This window comes from Macaca fascicularis, chromosome 1 (assembly GCF_037993035.2).
Source record: "Macaca fascicularis isolate 582-1 chromosome 1, T2T-MFA8v1.1".
In the NCBI taxonomy this organism is placed as follows: domain Eukaryota; kingdom Metazoa; phylum Chordata; class Mammalia; order Primates; family Cercopithecidae; genus Macaca; species Macaca fascicularis.
This window is the reverse complement of record NC_088375.1, coordinates 202,310,858-202,334,677: the sequence shown is the minus strand read 5'-3', so window position 1 is coordinate 202,334,677 and position 23,820 is coordinate 202,310,858. Positions and strand designations below refer to the sequence as shown.

General features: G+C 47.8%; 2 protein-coding genes across 7 annotated transcripts in view; one reads left to right on the top strand and one right to left on the bottom strand.

Annotated features, from left to right (window-relative positions):
- The window catches only part of RBBP4 (RB binding protein 4, chromatin remodeling factor), a 29,503-nt gene extending 28,503 nt beyond the window's left edge, over positions 1–1,000 (top strand). For both annotated transcript variants that reach the window (XM_065534299.2, XM_005544082.5), the window contains exon 12: positions 1–1,000. In XM_065534299.2, coding sequence (XP_065390371.1) covers positions 1–66 — 66 coding nt within the window. In that variant the 3' untranslated portion in view covers positions 67–1,000.
- Positions 452–23,820, bottom strand: SYNC (syncoilin, intermediate filament protein). Of its 5 annotated transcripts, none has more exons than XM_074013421.1 (5): positions 23,706–23,820; positions 14,920–16,099; positions 4,591–4,715; positions 4,351–4,427; positions 452–2,212 (listed from the first exon to the last, which is right to left on the bottom strand). In XM_074013421.1, exons 2-5 carry the CDS (start codon positions 15,886–15,888, stop codon positions 2,202–2,204), a joined length of 1,182 nt encoding a protein of 393 aa, XP_073869522.1. In that variant the 5' UTR covers positions 15,889–16,099; positions 23,706–23,820; the 3' UTR covers positions 452–2,201. The 5 variants fall into 5 exon arrangements, with proteins under 5 accessions (XP_073869522.1, XP_005544143.3, XP_005544144.3 ...); XM_005544086.5 differs by lacking the exon at positions 23,706–23,820 and adding an exon at positions 23,218–23,380; XM_005544087.5 differs by lacking the exons at positions 4,351–4,427; positions 23,706–23,820 and adding an exon at positions 23,218–23,380.

Here is a 23,820-nt window from a genome sequence, read left to right as displayed (position 1 = left end):
GCAGAGAACATTTATAATGATGAAGACCCTGAAGGAAGCGTGGATCCAGAAGGACAAGGGTCCTAGATATGTCTTTACTTCTTGTGATTTTAGACTCCCCTTTTTTCTTCTCAACCCTGAGAGTGATTTAACACTGGTTTTGAGACAGACTTTGTTCAGCTATCCCTCTATATAATAGGTACCACCAATAATGCTATTAGCCCAAACAGTGGGTGTTTTCTAAATATTAATGGGGGGGCTTGATTCAGCAAAGCCACAAACTTAACGTTGAAATTTTCTTCAGGAATTTTCTAGTAACCCAGGTCTAAAGTAGCTACAGAAGGGGGAATATTATGTGTGATTATTTTTCTTCTTATGCTATATATCCCCAAGTTTTTCAGACTCATTTAAGTAAAAGCTAGAGTGAGTAAGGAATAGAGCCAAATGAGGTAGGTGTCTGAGCCATGAAGTATAAATACTGAAAGATGTCACTTTTATTCAGGAAATAGGGGAGATTCAAGTCATATAGATTCCTACTCGAAAATCTTGACACCTGACTTTCCAGGATGCACATTTTCATATGTAGACCAGTTTCCTCTTGGTTTCCTCAGTTAAGTCAAAACTACATGTTCCTCTTTCCCCATATATTCATGTATTTTTGCTCGTTAGTGTATTTCTTCAGCTGTTTTCATGTTGTTTCTTTCCTGTCTGTGAAATGGTGTGTTTTTTGTTGTTGTTGTTTTTTTTAACTTGGGACCACCAAGTTGTAAAGACGTATGTTTTTACCTGACAGTTACACCACATGCAGACTGTCAAGTTGAGAAGAGTGAATCAATAACTTGTATTTGTTTTAAAAATTAAATTAATCCTTGATAAGAGTTACTTTTTTTTAGGAGTTAGTCCTTGACCACTAGTTTGATGCCATCTCCATTTTGGGTGACCTGTTTCACCAGCAGGCCTGTTACTCTCCATGACTAACTGTGTAAGTGCTTAAAATGGAATAAATTGCTTTTCTACATAACCCCATGCTGATGGGTTTTATTTAGTATAAAACATCCATCAAACACCAGTCTCTGGCTTCTAGAAGAGTCCTTCAGATGACAGTTGTTTTCCATGGTCTTTGACTATCAAGAGCAGAATTAAATATAATAGTCCCAGAGCTGTAGAAAAGAGCTTTACTCCTTGACAGGGAAAGTGAAAGACATAAAACATTGAATCAGAGGTGGCACAGATTAGTCTTTGATAAGGTAACGTTTCTTTGAAGTCGATCTCTAGAGAACTACATGGACTTTCAAGAATGTCAAAGGCAGTGTGGTAGAGAGAATTTAAGGCAAAATTTAAATTTGGAAAAGGTGCTTGAACCTTTTCTCAGAAAGAGGTTTTGTCTCCCCAGTATGTTTTTCACTGGGGCCTTTACTTAGAGGTTAGAAATAATAAGCTTTGAAAGCCTCTTATCACCAGATGCAATGACCAGATAAAATGCCTGTTTTTTTCCACTTAGTTTTTTGTTGTTGTTTTTTAACTGAGTAGATCATTCTGACCCAAAACCACTTTGATGAGGTAAGATCCTTGGGAAAATCTGAATAGCGTTAACCATTAGATTCAAATCTCGATTGGTTTCTTTTCTTCAAGTCTAGTTGTTTTAGAGTATAATGAAAATTAACTTGACACAATTTTAAGAGTAGACAATATGGGTCAGCATATCCTTTAGCAAAAAGTAAACTTTGTAAAAGTATTCATTTAAATTCTAACACTCATGGCACAAAAGAATGGAAATTGTAAATCCATGTAATGGAAATTGGCTATTTTTTAGACCCCACATGTGCCCCTCAAAAATGTTTTTGGTTTGGGTCAACACAAAGCAAGATACATTCTTTAAAATACTCCAAGATGCGTCCATACGTTCATCCTTTACTCAGTGCATGTGTGAGGGTTGCTGCTGGAAGATAGGAGGCTCATTTTTCCTTTCCGTGGTGTGTTAAGATCAGTATCAACAGCAGATGAAATAGAATCCAGCAAAGAGTTGACTGGTGTTCTCCCTCCAGCAAACTCTACAATCTTTTTAAGCAGGTCAGCCAGTATTTGCAACTTCCACAGGATGAAATGCTTGCCAAGTTCCTGGCACTCTTGTCTGTTCGGAAGAGAACGTCCAGAGGGTACTTAGTGATCCTTTGCTAAGAAGTTTTTTGCTGTTTCTGGGTTACAGATTTGGCCATATATTTCTAAACAGCCCCTGTAAGGTTGAAAGAAAAAGAAAAAGTTTGTAACAATGAACTTCTGAGGTTTAGTTACTGCAGGCTTTGTTGAGGAGAGGTTGTTACAGTGTGATTTATGGATGATCAGGGATGACTTTCCCCTAGCAAATATTTGGATGCCTCCTGTTTGTGAAATAGAGTGAATGGTAACCTATGTGGTGGTGATGGGAGGGATACTTAAACGTTTTTCTCTGGTACGTTAACTTCCACAGGTATAATTACAATGCCTGAAATTCTTTAGTTTCATTTCTTTGGATTAGTCATTGTCTTTTCCAGATTGTACTTTTAATCTGATCCACACAAAGATAGCTAGCAGATCATTGACTTCAATTGCAAGGTTATAATTTCACAAACATTAGGCATATTATCAGTCATGTGGATTCAAACACAGTTTAAGAAAATCCTCAAGACTGGGTGTGGTGGCTCATGCCTGTAATCCCAGCTGCTTAGCAGGCTGAGGCAGGAGTATTGCTTGAACCCAAGAGACAGAGTTGCAGTGAGCCAAGATCGTGCCACTACTCCAGCCTGGGCAACATAGCAAGACCCCCCATCTCTACTAAAAAGAAATTTTAAAAAATAATAATATCCTAGAAAATTAGAAAAAGCAACAATAGTTACTTGTGGGCCAGGCACAGTGGTTCATGCCTGTCATCCCAGCACTTTGAGAGGCTGAGGCAGGTGGATCACAGGGTCAGGAGTTCAAGACCAGCCTGGCCAAGATGGTGAAACCCCGTCTCTACTAAAAATACAAAAATTAGCCGGCCGTGGTGGCACACACCTCTAGTCCCAGCTACTCAGGAGGCGGAGGTTATAGTGAACCGAGACCAAGACCGAGCCGCTGCACTCTATCCAGCTTGGGTGGAGCGAGACTCTGTCTCAAAAAAAAAAAAAAAGTTACTTGTGAATTTGATGTAAGTTTAGGAAATAAATAAAATATATAGGCATCTGTATAATATACAACTTGACACGGACTTTTATCCTTAGTTTCTTTAAGGGACTCTAGAACTTTTATGAGAATATACTAGTAAAACATTTGGGGAGGGATCCTGAATAGGTGATTGGTCAGAAAGATGCCTTCAGTTTTGTCAGTGTCTAAAAGTAAGTCTGTGTGGGCCAGGCACGGTGGCTTACACCTATAATCTAGCACTTTAGGAGGCCGAGGTGAGTGCATCACGAGGTCAGGAGATCGAGACCATCTTGGCCAACATGGTGAAACCCTGTCTCTACTAAAATACAAAAAATTAGCCAGGCGTGGTGGTGCGTGCCTGTAATCCCAGCTACTTGGGAGGCTGAGGTAGGGGAATCACTTGAACTCGGGAGGCAGAGGTCACACCACTGAATCCAGCCTGGCAATAGAGCAAGACTCCGTCTCAAAAAAAAGAAAAAAAAAGGTAAGTCTGTGTAATATGAACATCTCTGCTTCTACCCAAAACCACAGCCTTTGAATATTAAATAAGGAAATTAATGGATAGATATGTTTATTATTTTTGATAGCACAACTGCCTTCCCTGCTATTGTAAGGAAAACAGAATAGCAGGTGGGTAGGGTAGGGTGAGGAAACAAGATGCCCAAAGCCTAGATGCCACAGAATTCGTGGTGATAATCAGGGCATATTTTGAGTCCTACTAGAAACTGAAACATTCCAAATGAACTCTGAATGCCTGACCCAGGCATTTTGGAGGTTTTTGTTATCCCCTTGTCATTAGGCACACACTTAAGGGTTTTTTTGTTGTTGTTGTTTTTGGGGGGTTTTTGTTTTGTTTTGTTTTTTTGAGACAGAATCTCTGTTGTCCAGGCTGGAGTGCAGTATTGTGATCTTGACTCACTGCAATCTCTGCCTCCCGGTTCAAACAATTCTGCCTTGGCCTCCTGAGTAGCTGGGATTATGCCCACTATGCCCAGCTAAGTTTTATATTTTAGTAGAGATGGGGTTTCACCATTTTGGCCAGGCTGGTCTTGAACTCCTGACCTCATGATCTGCCCACCTCGGCCTCCCAAAGTCTTAGGATTACAGGCATGAGCCACCCCGCCCGGCCTGTTGTTTTTAAGACATTAATTAGTACTGTTAGGAAAGCAGTAACAATGCAAACACCACTCTTCTCTCCACAAAGATCACCTTGAGACTGTGTTTCCATTCCACCTGCCTGAGAAGTGGGAGCATCAGCCTCTTCCAGGCTCTTGGGTAGCATAGCCCTTTAAAAGAAGAGAGCCATTTTCCATGTGTTTGTGGATAAGCACAATTTGAAAATCATTTCCCAAATCCTTGTTTTTGACTCTAAATTAAAATTTTCCCTAAGCCCTTCCACCATCCCCTCAGCCAGTGTTAGATGAGATTTGTGTAGCAGCGGAAACTGACTTATAAGTAGAGAGCTCTTCAGCAAGACTGAGCCTTAGCTGTTCCATCTCTTTGTTCTTCTGTTGCTGGACTTGCACCCCACTTCTTAACTGCCTTTGGCGTTCTTCCATTTCCTCCAGCTGTTCCTGCATGAGATGGCCAAGAACATTTCTAATGAGCCAAACAATAAAAACCTGACATTGTCCACTCTAAATAAAACACTTTTTTGTTCATTGTTTAATCTTCGTAGCAGTATTGAGCAGCATTTATATGATAGGTTACGAAACAGAGGTTCAGAGAGGTTGGTCTTTGAAAAAAAAGTGAAAATGGTGACCTAAAAGGAATCTTGTCTGTTAACCACAGCTTAATAGACTCCTGGGAGGGTGATGGGGACTTTTTAGTATTACAACCTTAGTGTCATTGAGGAGGATTTTGGTCTAGTTAGTGAACTGAGAGTTTCATATACTTCTCCCTCCATGTGCAAGTTTAAGATAACTGGTAGTTTTTAATAATATACTACTTGGCCGGGCGCGGTGGCTCAAGCCTGTAATCCCAGCACTTTGGGAGGCCGAGACGGGCGGATCACGAGGTCAGGAGATCGAGACTATCCTGGCTAACATGGTGAAACCCCGTCTCTACTAAAAAAATACAAAAAACTAGCCGGGCGAGGTGGCGGGCGCCTGTAGTCCCAGCTACTCGGGAGGCTGAGGCAGGAGAATGGCGTGAACCCGGGAGGCGGAGCTTGCAGTGAGCTGAGATCCGGCCACTGCACTCCAAGCCTGGGCGACAGAGCGAGACTCCGTCTCAAAAAAAATATATATATATATATATACTACTTAAAGTATGGCAACAATTATTAAATATTGGCTAGAATTCTAGGAGAGTTACACAACTAGTGGAAGTCCATGTTTAGAAAATAAATGGCTTGTTTAAGGAAAAGTTTTTGTGTCCAAAGCTCCTTAAAGTCAGAGATACTTCTACTTGGTACTTACCTTAACATCATGTGGAAATTGATGCTTTAGTGAGGGTGTTGGCTATCCTAGTTGCTAATTTCCTGCATCCTTTTTTCTTCTTAATTATTTTTTTTTTATAGAGACAGGGTCTCGCTATGTTGCCCAGGCTGGTCTTGTTCCTGGGCTCAAGTAATCCCCCCACCTTGGTCTCCCAAAGTGCTGGGATCACAGGTGTGAGCCACTGTGTCCAGCTCATCCTTTTTTCATTACACAAAAAGACAATTTCTTTAGTTGTTCTAAGTTGGAAGATGAAGATGCTATGCACAGGAGACCCTTGGGAGCCCTCAGATAATTTTCTTATTCTTACAAAACCAGGTTGGGATGCATTCTGTAAATTGTCCCTGCCTATGATATATACCTGAGGAATAAGGTAAGGACGATGTCAGCAAGTCAGTCTCTGGTTGACCTGCTAGCTGGCATGGATCCTTAAGGAGGCGGGAGGGAGTCGGGAAGAGAGGAATGGGTGAAGTTGGTATCTTTTAAAGGGAGAGTAACTTTACCTCATTTTAAAGAATACTAAGGAGTCCAGTTGGGGTAAATGCTATTATGAAAAGGATCTAGAAAATTTGTCCTCTGAGTCATACTTGACATCATACCTGTGGCACATCAGCCTGCACTGTTTGATACTCTGGCTGTATCTCAGCTTTCACCAACATTGTCCAAGGACCTTTTTTTTTTTTTTTTTTTTTTTTTTTTGAGACAGAGTCTCTCTCTGTCGCCCAGGCTGGAGTGCAGTGGCCGGATCTCAGCTCACTGCAAGCTCCGCCTGCCGGGTTTACGCCATTCTCCTGCCTCAGCCTCCCAGGTAGCTGGGACTACAGGCGCCCACCACCTCGCCCGGCTAGTTTTTTGTATTTTTTTTTAGTACAGACGGGGTTTCACCGTGTTAGCCAGGATGGTCTCGATCTCCTGACCTCGTGATCCGCCCGTCTCGGCCTCCCAAAGTGCTGGGATTACAGGCTTGAGCCACCGCGCCCGGCCCAAGGACCTTTTTTAGTGCCCAGCCATGCCTAAGAGTGTGTCGTCTAAAGAGGGAAGCATCTGCATACTGCTGTCCTGATTTCTCAGTCCTCACTACATACCAGACCTGTTGTTAAGGCACAAAAGTGCATGCTTGGAAAAGCAGTCCGCACCACCAGTGATAAGCTGTGACAGAGTGCAGCAGCGAAGAAAGGATCGCTACAGTGGCATTAAGGATGGTCTCTTAATCCTGTGTTAACCACTAGATTAACTTTCCAGTCAACTCACAGTCCTTCAAAGGCTTTCCACTTTATTTAGTGGCATTCAGACCCCCTCTAGTTTGACCCCTACCTCCAACTTGAACCTCTGTTACTCTTCCATATGAACATTTTCCTCTAGCCCTGGACTACTAGTACCGAAGCCACTAGTCACGTATGACTCATTTGAAATATGACTAGTCTCAATTGAGATGTGATGTAAGTGTAAAATACACAGCAGATTTCTAAGACAGCACACAAAAAGAATGTAAAATACGTCAATATTTGATACTGATTACATGTTGAAATATGTGTTGGGTTAAATAAAATGCATTGAAGTTAATTTCACCTGTTTCTTTTTTTTAATAGAGCTACCAGAACATTTAAAATGACATTTGTGGCTTGCAGTGATAGCACTACTCTACCCTGACCAACTCAGATCTCTGCCTGTGTTCCTGCCACTTCTTTCACCTAGACAAACAGTCCCTTGTTTTTTGCCACCTTCTAACCTACATACTAACTTCTCAAGGGCCAGTACATGTCTGTCTACAGTTGCCCCAGCACTTGCATTGACAGCATTCCCAATTTTAATTTTCTACATAGGCCAAAGACAGAAAGGATACATTCCCCAACTCAGAAGTGAAACTGCTACAGCAATAGTATGAAGTAACAGGTGCTGTGAAAACAGGAGGGTTACCTGTCGGGAAACCAGGAAGAAGGGAAACGGGTTTAAAGGATGAGTAAGAGTTAAAGGGGGAGAAGAGGTCTAGTCAATGTATAGTCATGGAATTGTGGGAAAGTGGCTTACTAGTTCATTCCTTGCAATCCTATGGATATGGGAGTATTATTAATCTCATGTTTCATGTGAGGGTGCTGAGCCACAGAGCTTAAGTAATTTGTCCAAAGTTTCCAACTTAGTGATAGAGCTAGGATTTGCTGTTGGCTTAGAGCTCATACTCAAGGTAATAGGCTTTTTAGTGGTTCTCAGACTTTTCTGTGCAACCCCAAAAGATGGCCAAATTGGAGGGCCCTTGGTACTTTCCAGTTAGAGAATAACTCACTTTTACCTGGTGTATATATTGGCATTCTACGTACAATTCTCTGGGGGAGAAGGTCCATAGCTTTAGAGAAAACTTTAGTTTTGGAAACCACTGGTCTAAAGAATACATAAAACTGGCCAGGCATGGTGGCTCGTTCCTGTAATCCCAGCATTTTGGGAGGCCGAGGCAGGCGGATCACCTGAGGTCAGGAGTTCGAGACCAGCGTGGCCAACATGGTGAAACCCAGTCTCTACTAAAAACACAAAAAATAAGCTAGGCATGGTGGCGGGTGCCTGTAATCCCAGCTATTAGGGAGGCTGAGGCAGGAGAATCACTTGAACCTGGGAGCCGGAGGTTGCAGTGAGCTGAGATCAGGCCCCCGCACTCCAGCCCGGGCGACAGAGCGAGACTCTGTCTCAAAAAAAAAAAAAAAAAACCACATTGCTTAGATTTTATGAAATACATTCATTTTATCTGTTACGCCTCATTCTGGAGTACAAACTTCTTTTTTTTTTTTTTAAGACAGAGTCTCTGGCCCAGGCTGGAATGCAGCGGCATGATCTCAACCTCCACCTCATGGGTTCAAGCAATTCTCCTGCCTCAGTCCCTGAGTAGCTGGAATTACAGGCATGCACCACCACTCTTGGCTAATTTTTTTTTTTTTTTTTTTTTTGAGACGGAGTCTCGCTGTGTCGCCCAGGGTGGAGTGCAGTGGCCGGATCTCAGCTCACTGCAAGCTCTGCCTCCCAGGTTTTTACGCCATTCTCCTGCCTCAGCCTCCCGAGTAGCTGGGACTACAGGCGCCCACCACCTCGCCCGGCTAGTTTTTTGTATTTTTTAGTAGAGACGGGGTTTCACCGTGTTAGCCAGGATGGTCTCGAACTCCTGACCTCGTGATCCGCCCGTCTCGGCCTCCCAAAGTGCTGGGATTACAGGCTTGAGCCACCGCGCCCGGCCGGCTAATTTTTTTTGTATTTTTAGCTAGACAGGGTTTCACCGAGTTAGCCAGGTGGTCTCGATCTCCTGACCTCATGATCCACTCTCCTCTGCCTCCCAAAGTGCTGGGATAACAGGCATGGGCCACCAAGCCTGGCCTCTGGAGTACAAACTCTTTGAGGGCAGGAGCGTTACCCCCACCCCCCAACACACACACACACACACACACAATTTCTTTTTTTTCTTTTCTGAGACGGAGTCTTGCTCTTGCCCAGCTGGAGCACAGTGGCACAATCTCAGCTCACTACAACCTCTGCCTCCCAGGTTCATGCGATTCTCCTGCCTCATCCTCCCAAGAAGCTGGGAATACAGGCACCTGCCACCACACCCAGCTAATTTTTGTATTTTTTAGTAGAGACGGGGTTTCACCATGTTGGCCAGGATGGTCTCCATCTCTTGACCTTGTGATCCGCCCGCCTTGGCCTCCCAAAGTGCTGAGATTACAGGCGCGTGAGCCACCGCGCCCAGCTTTTTTTTTTTTTTTTATGAGGTGAGTGACTGTCACCCAGGCTGGAGTGCAGTGGCACAATCTCAGCTCACTGCAACCTCTGCCACCCAGGTTCAAGCTATTCTGCCTCAGCCTCCCGAGTAGCTGGTATTACAGGCGCCTACCACCACACCTGGCTAATTTTTTTTTGTAGTTCTAGCAGAGATGGGATTTCACCATCTTGGCCAAGCTGGTCTTGAACTCCTGACCTCATGATCCACTGCGCCCGGCCACATACTATTTCTAATTGGTATTGCCAGCACTTAGCTCACTGCCTGGTCCAGAGTAGTTAGGCACTTAGAAACTTGAATGAATTGATGATTAAGGTGATGACAGAGGCAAACTTTGCCATCGTTAAGAGTGGAGTACAGCCTAAGGATTAAAGGGACACCCTTAAGTAAGCTGATGGTCTGGGCGCAGTGGCTCATGCCTGTAATCCCAGCACTTTGGGAGGCCGAGGCGGGTGGATCACGAGGTCAGGAGATCGAAACCATCCTGGCCAACATGGTGAAACCCATCTCTACTGAAAATACAAAAATTAGCTGGGTGTGGTGGCGTGAGCCTGCAGTCCCAACTACTCGGGAGGCTGAGGCAGGAGAATCGCTTGAACCCAGGAGGCAGAGGTTGCAGTGAGCAAAGATCATGCTACTGCACTCCAGCCTAGCAACAGAGCGAGACTCCGTCTCGAAAACCAAACAAAAAGTAAGTTGATGAAATAGAAATTTAGCAAACAGTTTAGGAAGCCATTTCAGAAAGAAAAATTAGGTCCTTCAGACCTTGATTCCTACTTTAATGATGGTATAGCAACAAGAGAAGCTATTATACTACCAAGAGTGTTTCAGGCCAGACAAGGTGGCTCACACCTGTAATCTCAGCAACTTGGGAGGCTGAGGCAGGAAGACCAAGACTTCCTATCAATAGAAAGAAAGATTCATTTGATAGAGATTAGACAGACTTCTGAATATTTTTTTAAAAACTTTGTGTCATAAGATTATCTTTGGAAAACGATCCTTGGAAAGATGCACAAATCATCAAATCTGAAACCATCTTAACCTCTTCCTTAGAGTAGCTTTCTAATTATTCTCCATTGCTCTGTATCTCTAGCCCACTTTACATCCTGCACCAGTACTTCTTGTAATCCCAGCACATTGGGAGGCCGAGGCGGGTGGATCACGAGGTCAGGAGTTGGAGACCAACCTGGCCAAGATGGTGAAACCCCATCTCTACTAAAAATACAAAAATTAGCGGGACATGATGGCGGGCACCTGTAATCCCAGTTAGAAGGCTGAGGCAGAAGAATCGCTTGACCCGGGAGGCGGAGATTTCGGTGAGCCAAGATCATGCCACTGCACTCTAGCCTGGGTGACAGAGCAAGACTCCATCTCCAAAAAAAAAAAGTAGAGAGGCAGGCAGTGGCTCAAGCCTGTAATCCCAGCACTTTGGGAGGCCGAGCCAGGATGATCACCTGAGGTCAGGAGTTTGAGACCAGCTGGCTAACGTCGTAAAACCTCATCTCTACCAAAAATAGAAAAATTAGGACCAGGCCCGGTAACTCATGCCTGTAATCCCAGCACTTTGGGAGGCTGAGGCGGGCAGACTACCTGAGCTCAGGAGTTCAAGACCAGCCTGGGCAACACGGTGAAACCCCGTCTCTACTAAAATACAAAAAATTGGCCGGGCTCAGTGGCTCACACCTATAATCCTAGTACTTTGGGAAGCCGAGGTGGGTGGATCATGAGGTCAGGAGATTGAGACCATCCTGGCTAACATGGTGAAACCCCGTCTCTACTAAAAATACAAAAAATTAGCCAGCCATGGTGTTATGCACCTGTAGTCCCAGCTACTCAGGAGGCTGAGGCAGGAAAATCGCTTGAACCCAGGAGGCAGGGGTTGCAGTGAGCCCAGATCACACCACTGCACTCCAGCCTGGGTGACAGAGCAAGACTCCTTCTCAAAAAAAAAAAAAAAAAAAAAATACACAAAATTAGCCGGGCGTGGCAGTGTGCACCTGTAGTCCCAGCTACTCGGGAGACTGAGGCAGGAGAATTGCTTAAACCCAGAAGGTGGAGGTTGCAGTGAGCCGAGATCGCATTATTGCACTCCAGCCTAGGCGATAGAGCAAGACTCTGACTTAAAAAAAAAAAAAAAATTAGCCAGGTATAGTGGCAGGTGCCTGTAATCCCAGCTACTTGGGAGGCTGAGGCAGGAGAATCGCTTGAACCTGGGAAGCAGAGGTTGCAGCAAGCCGAGATCGTGCCACTGCACTCCAGTATGGGTGACAGAGGCAGACTCCATCTCAGGAAAGAAAAAAAAAAGTAGTAAGGCAATCATGTTACTTCCCTGATTAAATCCCTTTAATGATGCAGCAGTCTACTGAATAAAGTCCAAAACACAAGTTTTTTACCTGCAGCCAAGTTACTAATTATATTTCAGATATGTTGATAAAATACATTATAATTTTTTTTACCTATGTATTTTCTCCCCTGCTCCCCTCGGGTTTACCTCAGCTGAATCTTTGCGTATTTTAATGTGGCTATTAGAAAGTTTATGATTATTTATGTGACTTGCATTATATTTCTGTTGGGCAGCACTGGTCTAGATTGTCCCTATACTTTCATACCTAGCTCAAATTTCACCTCTTTTTTAATGAAGAGTTCTCTGATTTAGCCAGTGGCTAAAAATAATCTATCCCGGCTGGGTGCGGTGGCTCACGCCTGTAATCCCAGCACTTTGGGAGGCCGAGATGGGCGGATCACAAGGTCAGGAGATTGAGACCATCCTGGCTAACACGGTGCTAAAAATAAAAAAAATTAGCCGGGCGTGGTGTCAGGCACCTGCAATCTCATCTATTCGGGAGGCTGAGGCAGGAGAATGATGTGAACCCAGGAGGTGGAGGTTGCAGTGAGCCGAGATCACGCCACTGCACTCCAGCCTGGGCGAGAGTGCAAGACACCGTCTCAGAAAACAATAATAATAATCATCATCATCATCATCTATCCCACAGCCATTTTACCTGCACCTCTCATAAATCGCCTGTTACTTTCTACCCTGAGATACAATTATTAATGTTGTATCTCATTAATACATTAATACTCTGTCTGAGTACTGGCTATTAAGGATAGTATTGATGCTAAATAAATGACTTTTCACTAGATTGTGAACAATTTTTTAAAAATGGGGTCAGGGGAGTATGAAGAGTTTAAAAACAGTATTACGGCCGGGCACAGTGGCTTACCCCTGTAATCCCAACACTTTGGGAGGCTAAGGCCAGTGGATCACTGGAGGTCAGGAGTTCGAGACCAGCTTGACCAACATGGTGAAACCCCATCTCTACTAAAATACACAAATTAGCTGGGCATGGTGGCACAGGCCTGTAATCCCAGCGACTTGGGAGGCTGAGGCAGGAGGATTGCTTGAACCCAGGAGGCAGAGGTTGCAGTGATCTGAGATCGTGCCACTGCACTCTAGCCTGTGTGACAGAGTAAGACTCTGTAAAAATAATTGGGAGGCCAAGGCGGGTGGACTGTCTAAGCTCAGGAGTTTGAGACCACCCTGGGTAACATGGTGAAACCCCATCTCTACTAACATACAAAAAATTAGCAGGGCGCAGTGGCAGGTACCTGTAGTCCCAGCAACTCAGGAGGCTGAAACAAGAGAATTACTTGAACCCAGAAGGCGGAGTTTGCAGTGAGCTGAGATTGCTCCAGTGCACTCCAGCCTAGGTGAAAGAGCAAGCCTCCATCTCAAAAATAAATAAATGAATAAAATAAAAAACATTCAGTATTATGACCCCAAAAACCACAGTGTTTTCATTTTTCTTTTCTTTCTTTTTTTTTTTTTTTTTTGAGACAGAGTCTCACTTTGTTACCCAGGCTGGAATGCAGTGGCGCAATCTCAACTCATTGCAACCTCCGTCTCCCGGATTCAAGCGATTCTCCTGCCTCAGCCTCCCAAGTAGCTGGCACGTGCCACCATGCCCCCCTAATTTTTGTATTTTTAGTAGAGATGGGGTTTCACCATATTGGCTATGCTTGTCTCAAACTACTGACCTTGTGATCCACCCACCTCAGCCTCCCAACCAAAGTGCTGGGATTACAGGCGTGTGCTCCCGGCCAGACTGTTTTCATAATACAAACTACAGAAAGCTTGACAAAAATCTTCAGTGAAGTGAATGCAGCCATTTCAACAGGGAAACTTGTTCCTTTAAGGGCATATCAAAATCTGTGGGAGGACATAGATTTTTAAGTTTATCCAAAGGAATCAGTGTTCCAAAAGATTAAAACACTGCTTAGAGCACCACACTACAGTCTTCTCATTAGTGCCCCGCAGCACATGTGCTCTGAGCCTTGAGTAGCACAGAGTAATAGAACGACAAGCAAAATGTATTCCCTACCTTCTGAAAGTCCACAGTCTAGGAGGGACTACGTAATTGTTTATTCACTTAGTATTTATATCCCACTCTGTTCTAAAAAGGGATTAGAACTGGCTCACACTTAATCAGAAATAACTTGAATGCAAGAGAGATGGGGACAAATGCACATAAAAGGAAAATGAAGATTAGAGGATTCTATTAAGGTTGGTGCAAAATTAATTGCAGCTTTTGCCATTAAAAGTACTTGAGCCCATAATTTCAAGACCAGCCTGGGCAACATAGCAAAACCCTGTCTACAAAAAATACAAAAATTGGCTGGCCGCAGTGGCTCACACCTATAATCCTAGCTCTTTGGGAGGCCAAGGCAGGCGGATAGCTTGAGCTCAGGAGTTCAAACCCAGCCTGGGGCACATGGTGAAACCCTGTCTCTACAAAAAATTAGCCAGGTGTGGTGGCACACACTTGTAGTCCCAGCTGCTTGGGGGCGCTAAGGCAGGAGGATCGCTTGAGCCCAGGAGGTTGAGGCTGCAGTGAGCCCCCAAGACTGCACCTGTCTCAAAAAAAATTAGCTGGGCATGGTGGTGCACGACTGAAGTCCCAGCTACTCAAGAGGGTGAGGTGGGAGGATCGCTTGAACCTGAGAGGTCGAAGCTGCAGTGAGCTGTGATCATGCCACTGCATCAGCCTAAGTGACAGCAAGACCCTGTCACAAAAAAACACAGAGTGCCGGCCGGGCACAGTGGCTCACGCCTGTAATCCCAGCACTTTGGGAGGCTAAGGCGGGTGGATCACGAGATCAGGAGATCAAGACCATCTGGCTAACACGGTGAAAGCCTGTCTCTACTAAAAATACAAAAAAATAGCCGGGCGTGGTGGCGGGCGCCTGTAGTCCCAGCTACTCAGGAGGCTGAGGCAGGAGAATGGCATGAACCCGGGAGGCAGAACTTGTAGTGAGCTGAGATCGCGCCACTGCACTCCAGCCTGGGAGACAGAGTAAGACTGAGACTCTCAAAACAAAAAACAAAAAACCCAGAGTGCAGATAACGTTTAGTCCCTAGCATGGGCCCGAATGAATGAAGAATGGAGAAAAGAATTGCATGGCCCCAAAGAACAAAATTTTTGCTCCTACATGTGACACTATCCTTCAGCCCCAAAGACCTTGGACTCTGGCCGCTCTTTCCCCAGGTTAAAAGACGTCAGTTCCTTTCATGTCCAATGGGCCTACCCTGTATTGCTGAACCTCTTCATCTCGTTTTTGCCTCACAAGTGCGATCTGGTCCTCCAGGTTCCTGTTTTGCAGGTGGAGCTGCCGGGCCTCTGCTTGCAGGGGTCTCAGAGCCTCCTTCATCTCCTGGATCTCAGCCTGGGTTTTCTGCAGAGCTTTGGTCCCAGCTTCTTTCCTTTCTAGGAGCCGCAGGAGCTGAGGCTCATACTCCTCCTCCAGGCCCTGGCGGCTCTCTGCCATGAGATTTTCAAACTGGGCAGAGAGTCGCCGGCTTTCCTGGAGAAAGTGCCCATCCCTCTGGCTTGGAGGGGCTTCTAGTTGTTGCCGCAACTGCTCCTTCTGCTTCTGATAGGCATCCCGGAGCTGGGCCAGTTCCTCTGAGAGTTGGGTTGCCCTCGTAGTCAGCACTTCCCGGAAATCGGCAAACTGAGCCACGTCCTGCTGGCGGCACTCCAGTTGGTATTGGTAGGCCACACATTCCTTCGTCACCTTGAAAAGCTTCTGCTTGACCAGCCGGATCTCCTCCCTTAGGCCATCTCTCTCCAGCTCTGCTTGGGCATGGAGCTTGTAGGCAGCCAGGATGTCCTGATGGACCTGCTGTACCTCCTGCAGGGCTGGTTCCCGGAGCAATACAAGCTCATGGATGAGCTGATCCCTCTCCTCTTCCAGCTGGGCCACAGCTTGGACACACTGCTGGAAACGCCCTTCTAGCAATTCCAGGTCCTCTATGCTCAGGTTCTCCTCCATGCTGGGGCTCGGCTCGGCTCTGAGGCTCTCCTCAGGGTGAGATTTCTCCACCCTTGTGACTGTGTCTCCCTCATGAACAACCTGCTCTGGGTTTGTGGGCTTTCCTGGCTCCATGGGCCCCTCCACAAACTGCATCCAATCTGGCTCCATGGTTTCCTCCACACTCACTGTCTCCTCTGGATTCCCAGGCTCCTCCCCATGCAGAGCCTCATCTGGCTGCATGGCCTCTTCAATATACAGGGCCTCCTCTGGCTTCTCAGTCTCTTGCACATAGAGTGTCTCATCAAGGTCCCCTGTGTCCTCCAGGTAGAGAATGTCTTCGAGGTTTAAGTACCCCTCTGAAGATAGAGTAACTTCTGGGTTCAAGGCTTCTGCCGCATTTAGGGAGTCAGAGTTCTCTGGAAGAGGATAATTGGCTTCTGCTCTTATTTTCCTGCAAAAGAAATGATTGAAAGTGAAAGGGCAGCCACAATCCCAGGATGGTGCAATCCTGGAACCAGCAGCCACAGGCCTAGACTACCCCAGGTTCTTAGATGTCAGCAGCCACTCGTCTGCTCCCTCCAGTCTGTCAATCCACCCCTCCACACACCCAACCACTGTGTAGATCCCCTGCCAGCCTCCCAGTGACATCACCATATGGTCTCTGCTTATGCAGCTCCAAGGACTTCAGATACCTGAGGCACCGCTGTTTGTTCCACAATTATAATAAATTTTTTTTTCTTTGAGATGGAGTCCCACTCTGTTGCCAAGGCTGGAGGGCAGTGGTGCAATCTTGGCTCACTGCAACCTCTGCCCCCTGGTTCATGCGATTCTCTTGCCTCAGCCTCCCAAGTAGCACCACCACACCAATTTTTTTTTTTTTTTTTTGGTGGGGGACAGAGTCTTGCTCTGTCTCCAGGCTGGAGTGCGGTGGTGCGATCTTGGCTCACTGCAACTTCTGCCTCCCAGGTTCAAGTGATCCTCAGCCTCCTGAGTAGCTGGGATTACAGGTGCACACCACCATGCCTGGTTAATTTTTGTATTTTTAGTGCAGATGGGGTTTCACCATGTTAGTCAGGCTGGTTTCAAACTCCTGACCTCGTGATCTGCCCGCCTTGGCCTCCTAAAGTGCTGGGATTACAGGCGTGAGCCACCGCGCCCAACCCAGTTCTAATAAAATTATAATGTTGAGATTAAAACCTTCGGCCGGGCGCGGTGGCTCAAGCCTGTAATCCCAGCACTTTGGGAGGCCGAGACGGGCGGATCACGAGGTCAGGAGATCAAGACCATCCTGGCTAACACAGTGAAACCCCGTCTCTACTAAAAAATACAAAAAACTAGCTGGGCGAGGTAGCGGGCGCCTGTAGTCCCAGCTACACGGGAGGCTGAGGCAGGAGAATGGCGTAAACCCGGGAGGCAGAGCTTGCAGTGAGCCAAGATCCAGCCACTGCACTCCAGCCTGGGCGACAGAGCGAGACTCCGTCTCAAAAAAAAAAAAAAAAAAAAAAAAAAAACCTTCGTTTTAACTTTTTTTTTTGTTTCAGAGGGAGACTTGCTCTGCCACCCAGGCTGGAGTACAGTGGTGCCATTTCAGCCTCCGCCTCCCAAGTAGCTGGGACTACAGACATGTGCCACCACACTCAGCTAATTTTTGTATTTTTAGTAGAGATGGGGTTTTACCATGTTGGCCAGGCTGGTCTCAAACTCCTGACCTCAAGTGATCCGCCTTCTTCAGCCTCCCAAAGTGTTGGGATTACAGGCATTGAGCCACCATAGCCAGCCCTTCCTTATAACTTTTAGCCGCTGGATTTACCTGATACTTCCTTCTAGGATCAGATATTTCAACCTTCTTTTCTATGTAAGTTATCTAAACACTTAAAGATAACCATGGTCAGCCAGGTGCGGTGGCTCACACCTGTAATCTCAGCACTCTGGGAGGCCAAAGCAGGTGGATCACCTGAGGTTGGGAGTTCAAGACCAGCCTGACCAACATGGAGAAATCCCATCTCTACTAAAAATGCAAAATTAGCCGGGCGTGGTGGTGCATGTCTGTAATCCCAGATACTCGGGAGGCTGAGGCAGGAGAATCTCTTGAACCTGGGAGGCGGAGTTTGCAGTGAGACCAGATTATACCATTGCACTCCAGCCTGAGCAACAAGAGCAAAACTCCGTCTCAAAAAAAAAAAAAAGGCCAGGCGCAGTGGCTTACAACTGTAATCCCAGCACTCTGTGAGGCCGAGGCGGTTGGATCACGAGGTCAGGAGATCGAGACCATCCTGGCTAACACAGTGAAACCCCATCTCTACTAAAAAATACAAAAAATTAGCCAGGCGTAGTGGCGGGCGCCTGTAGTCCCAGCTACTCCGGAGGCTGAGGCAGGAGAATGGCGTGAACCTGGGAGGCCGAGCTTGCAGTGAGCCGAGATCGCACCACTGCACTCCAGCCTGGGCGACAGAGCAAGACTCCATCTCAAAAAATAAATAAGATAAAAAATAACCATGGTCAAGTGCAGTGGCTCATGTCTATAATCCCAGCACTTTGGGAGGCCAAGACCTCTTGAGTCCAGGAGTTTGAGGCCAGCGTGGGCAACAAACATGGCGAAACCCCATCTCTACAAAAAAATACAAAAAATTAACTGGGCATGATGGCGCACACCTGTTGTCCCAGATACTCGGGAGGCTGTGGTGGGAGAATCACCTGAGCTTGGGAGGTTGAGGCTGTGGTAAGCCGTGATTGCACTTCTCTGCACTCCAGTCTGGGCAACAGAGACCCTGTCTAAAAAAAAACCAAAAAACAAAAAACAGCTTATCTTTGTTATTCCAAACATGTCCAGGTTTCCAGCGCCCTCTTCATTTGTGTCATATCCTTGTGACACAAGTGACACCTTTCAGACTGTCACTCTCTTGAGGATTTTTTTTTTTAATTTACCTTTATTCTTAAGTTCCCCAAGAGCTAGAAATTGGGATAGGTATCAAAAGCAGTGCTCCAGGGCCAGGCAAGGTGGCTCACACCTGTTTCCCAGCACTTTGGGAGGCCAAGACGGGTGGATCACCTGAGCTCGGGAGTTCGAGACCAGCCTGGCCAACATGGTGAAACCCTGTCTCTACTAAAAATATAAAACTTAACAGGGCATGGTGGTGCATGCCTGTAATCTCAGCTACTCAGGAGGCTGAGGCACAAGAATGGCTTGAACATGGGAGTTAGAGGTTGCAGTGAGCCAAGATCACACCACAGCCTGGGCGACAGGCCAGGACTCCATCTCAACAAAAAAAAGCAGGTTGGGCACAGTGGCTCACGCCGGTAATCCCAGCACTTTGGGAGGCTGAGGCAGGTGGATCACAAGGTCAGGAAATCGAGACCAACTTGGCTAACACGATGAAACCCTGTCTCTACTAAAAATACAAAAAAAAAAAAAAAAAAATTAGCTGGGCACGGTGGCAGTCGCCTGTAGTCCCAGCTACTGGGGAGGCTGAGGCAGAAGAATGGTATGAACCCAGGAGGCGGAGGAGCTTGCAGTGAGCCAAGATCGCACCAGTGCACTCCAGCCTAGGCGAAAGAGCGAGACTATGTCTCAAAAAAAAAAAGTTTTTCATACCAAGTGCTTGTAAGCAACATTTCTTGTTTCTGTAAAAGTTCATCTTGTTAGAACTGGCCCACCCTTCTAGCCTGTCAAAGGCTCTTGAAGTCAGATTCTATCATTCCGACATCTGAGCTCTTTGACCCAGCTGCCAGCTCAGTCAGTTCCCAGTGGGGAGTGCTCTCTTGCTGCTTTGCCGCACAAATGCAAATGGCTTTGGTCTTTCCTGTCTCTGCTTTTGTTTGTTTGTTTGTTTGTTTGTTTGTTTAGATGGAGTCTCCTTCTGTCGCCCAGGCCTGAGTACAGTGGCGTGATCATAGCTCACTGCAGCCTCAACCTCCCTGGCTCAAGCCATCCTCCTGTCTCCCTCCTGGGTAGCTAGGACTACAGGCATGTAGCACCACACCCGCTAATTTTTTAACTTTTTGTAGAGATGAATTCTCACTATATTGCTCAGGCTGGTCTCAAACTCCTGAGCTTAAGCGATCCTCCCACCTAGACCTCCCAAAGTGCTGGGATTATAGGCATGAGCCACCACATCCGGCCATAGGCAAGAAATCTTCAAACAGCTCTTTCCCTCCCCTGTATGGCCAGTTCACTAAGAAGTGTCCTTTCTTTTCTTTTTCTTTTTGAGATGGAGTCTCACTCTGTCGCCCAGGCTAGAGTGCAGTGGCGTGATCTCAGCTCACTGCAACCTCCGCCTCCTGGGTTCAAGTGATTCTCCTGCCTCAGCCTCCTGAGTAGCTGGGACTATAGGTGCACACCACCACGCCCGGATGATTTTTGTATATTTAGTAGAGACAGGGTTTCACCATGTTGGCCAGGATAGTCTCAATCTCCTGACCTCATGATCCACCTGCCTCGGCCTCCCAAAGTGCTGGGATTACAGGCATGAGTCACCACATCTGGCCAAAAAGTAACCTTTCTATCTTAGAAAGACTACAGTCTCCATCCCCCTCTTCTGCATCCCACTATCAGGGCCCTACTCCAAGTCATCATGTCTCACTGGCACTTCTGTCCTGGTCTTCTAAAAGGACTTCCTCCTCTCCTCACCCCAATCTATTCTCTACACTACCACAGTTAACTTGCTACAACACAGAGTTAACTATTGCTCCACTTCACCAGTAAATACCCAAACTGCTAGGCATGGTTTCAAGGTCCTTAAAGATGTGGCCCAAACATACCGTTTTTTTTTTTCTTTTTCTGAGACAGTCTCGCTCTGGTGCCTAGGCTGGAGTGCAGTGGTACAATCTCGGCTCACTGCAACCTCCGCCTCCCAGGTTCAAGAAATTCTCTGCCTCAGCCTCCCGAGTAGCTGGGATTACAGGTGCCCACCACCATGCCTGGCTAATTTTTTGTATTTTTAGTAGAGACAGGGTTTCACTATCTTGGCCAGGCTGGTCTCAAACTCCTGACCTCGTGATCCGCCCGCCTCAGCCTCCCAAAGTGCTGGGATTACAGGCATGAGCCACCGCGCCTGGCCCCAAACATACCTTTGTTAGCCGCCTCTCACATTATTCCTGCAACCCACCCAATGCTTGACATCCCAGAGCATGCATTAACTTTTTACACCTCCTACTCTTAGCCCACAGTGTCCAGCTGAGAAATGCAGCTTCTCAAAACCACCTAAAGAGAGAACAACCCTGTACTACCTGGGAAGGCAGAGCTCCTAGAGCCAGGGCCAGGAAGGATGCACCTGCTCAGTCAGCCAAACCCACTCTGATATTCAGTAGTCCCTGCTTTCCCAGCAGACGGCCCTTTCATCATTCTCCTGCAGAGCCGCCCACCTTGGAATGACTTCACTGTGTTCAAGATTATTCTAGGCATTTTACATGAACACTCATTTATAGAATCCTCATCATCTATTGGCTGGGAGTGGTGGCTCACGCCTGTAATCCCAGGACTTTGGGAGGCCAAGGCAGGTGGATCACCTGAGGTCAGAAGTTTGAGACCAGCCTGGCCAACATGGTGAAACTCCGTCTCTACTAAAAATACAAAAAAATTAGCTGGGCATGGTGGCGCGTGCCTGTAATCCCAGCTACTCGGGAGGCTGAAGCAGGAGGATCGCTTGAACGCGGGAGGCAGAGGTTGCAGTGAACTGAGATTGCGCCATTGCCCTCCAGCCTGAGCAACAAGAGCAAGACTATCTCAAAAGAAAAAAGAAAAAAAGAATCCTCATCTATTATCCCCATTTAATAGATGAGGAAGCCAATGCACAGAGTAAATAACTCACACGAGTTTCCACAACTGTTGTAAGTGGTGGAGGCTGGAGAAGGCCTGCGGTATTTACCACCCTCCTAGGATAGGCGTGAGGTTCAAAAGAGATAACTACAGCACAGATAATAGAGCCTGGCACACAGCAGTCACGATATATCCTCTGACTCCTGGGTTCAAGCAATTCTCCTGCCTCAGCTTCCCAAGTAGCTGGGATTACAGGCACATGCCACCACGCCTGGCTAATTTTTTGTATTTTTAGTAGAACCGGGGTTTCACTATGTTGGCCGGGCTGGTCTTGAACTCCTGATCTCAGGTGATCTGCCCACCTTGGCCTCCCAAAGTGCTGGGATTACAGGTGTGAACCACGGCGCCCAGCCCACAATATACTTCTATCTACCTAACAAATTTGTACTCATCCTTCAAGCCCTGCTCAAACTTAATCTCTTCCATAAAGTATCTCCCAGACAACCCCATCTGTGTTCTCAGGATACTCTGTATGCAGCACATCTTCACACTTATTGCTCCAGTTACAGAAGTGCGTGTGTCTGTCTCCCTGATAGTGAGTTTCCTAAGGACAAGCAGAGTTCTCATTCTGCTCTATATCCTAGGGTGGGTCTCTGTAACGGCAGACAGGCAGAAACCAGATGAACTCCAAGGAGGAAATCTGCCCAAGGTCGAATGGCAAAGCTGGAAGTAGCACCCAGGCCTCCTGACCTCCAAGCTGTGCTGCTAGCACACGTCGTATTGCTTCTGCCACCCCACCCATAGTGCCAGGCCTCTGCTGGGTGCTGCCCTCACGCAGCCGCCTCTTTTAAACAGAGAGAGGAGGGAAAGAAGCAGATGACAGGAGGCTCAGAGGAGAGGAAGCCAGCTTAGCTGGGGCCCCTGACCTCCAGCTTCCTTGGGCCCTGGGCAGCCTGCCTCTGCCACTCTGTCCCTGTCCCCAGAGGACCGCAGAGCTCTCCAACCCTGTTCAGGGATGTGGCTGGGAGTGCATGTGACACTGTGCAGGCAAGAGTCCTGTGTCTGACTGTGTAGCTGTAGGTGTGGACAGCAGTATGGGTGAGTGTGTGTGTGTAAGACCGCTCAGCTTTTTGCCCCTGTGTGACAGTGAAGGGGTGTCGGGAGGTGTGTATTTGCACCCTCACCTCTTGGTACACTGGGAAGTCTCAGAGCCACAGTATGACCTGGGACAGAAATACTCGCCTCTCACCCCAAACCCCTCAGCCACAGGTCCCTTTCCCCACTAATCAGCGGTGCCCTGCCAGCAGGGATAGTGGGGAGGGCCCCTGGACCCTTCCCCCATCTATCCCAGGCCAGACCGGAGAGAACAAGTCCTGACAGACTCTTAACTTCAAGCTGCTGGCAGATGCCCAGCCTTGCACCAAGTGGCTTCCACACAGCCAATTCAGCAGGGGAGGCCTCCGTCTCCAGCTGACATTTGCAGGGAGGAATGAAGGCAAGCGAGAAGTGTCTTTGGCTGCTATTGGCCAAATGGCACTTGAGCGGTGGATGCCCACTCGCCTGGAAGGGTTAACTCTCATGCAGCCCCGGGAGGGGGAGGGGTATTATAAAAAGCCACAGACAAACGGAGGTGCCAGGACCCCGGGCCGGCCCGACTCCCCGATGTCCCCTCACGAGGCGGCTCCAGTGCCCCACCCCAGCTGGACCACTACCCCTAGGCAGGCGAAAGACGCCCGCGGTCGGGGGGAAAGGGAACCCGTCCAGCAGCACTCCCTCCCCAGGGGGGCGGCGACGCGGGCCCGGCACGGTCCTACCTCGCGGCCTGGGCGGCGCCGTCCCCGCCGCGCCGGGGCTCCCGGCTGGCCATGGCTACGCGACCCCGGGCTGGCGGCCGCGTTATTAATAGCCGGGCCCGCGGGCCCCTCGCTCCGGCGCCCGTGCCCGCCGCACTGCCAGCTGCAGCCGACACCGGATCCCGGCCGGCCCCGGGCCGGGCGCGCCCACTTGGCCGGGGCTCCTGCCGGGGGAGGAGGGAGCGGCCGCGCGGACCTGGGGGCGGGGAGACTCTGCCCCTCCCGGACCAGCCTGAGGCGGGAGTGGGAACTGGGGCCTGGAGTGGCCTTTCCAAACCTCCCAGCCCCCTGGTCTTCCCGAACCTTCTCCTCACCCTTCCTTTCGTGGGGTCCCGTTGCAGGGGGAGGGAGAAGGGTCTGAAGCCCCAAGGAGCACCTCCACTGTCCAGCCTGGGAGGGTGGGGGCAGGGTTGGGCGGGCTGCTCAAAGGGACCCAGCACCCCTCTCACGCGAGTGTTTGGGGGTGTCCGCCGCCGCTCAGCGCCCTCTGGTCCCCACCCAGGAGGGGAAGGACCGCAGCCACCCTCAGGGCACTCCGGGCTGTCCCCCGCAGCTGTCGTGAAG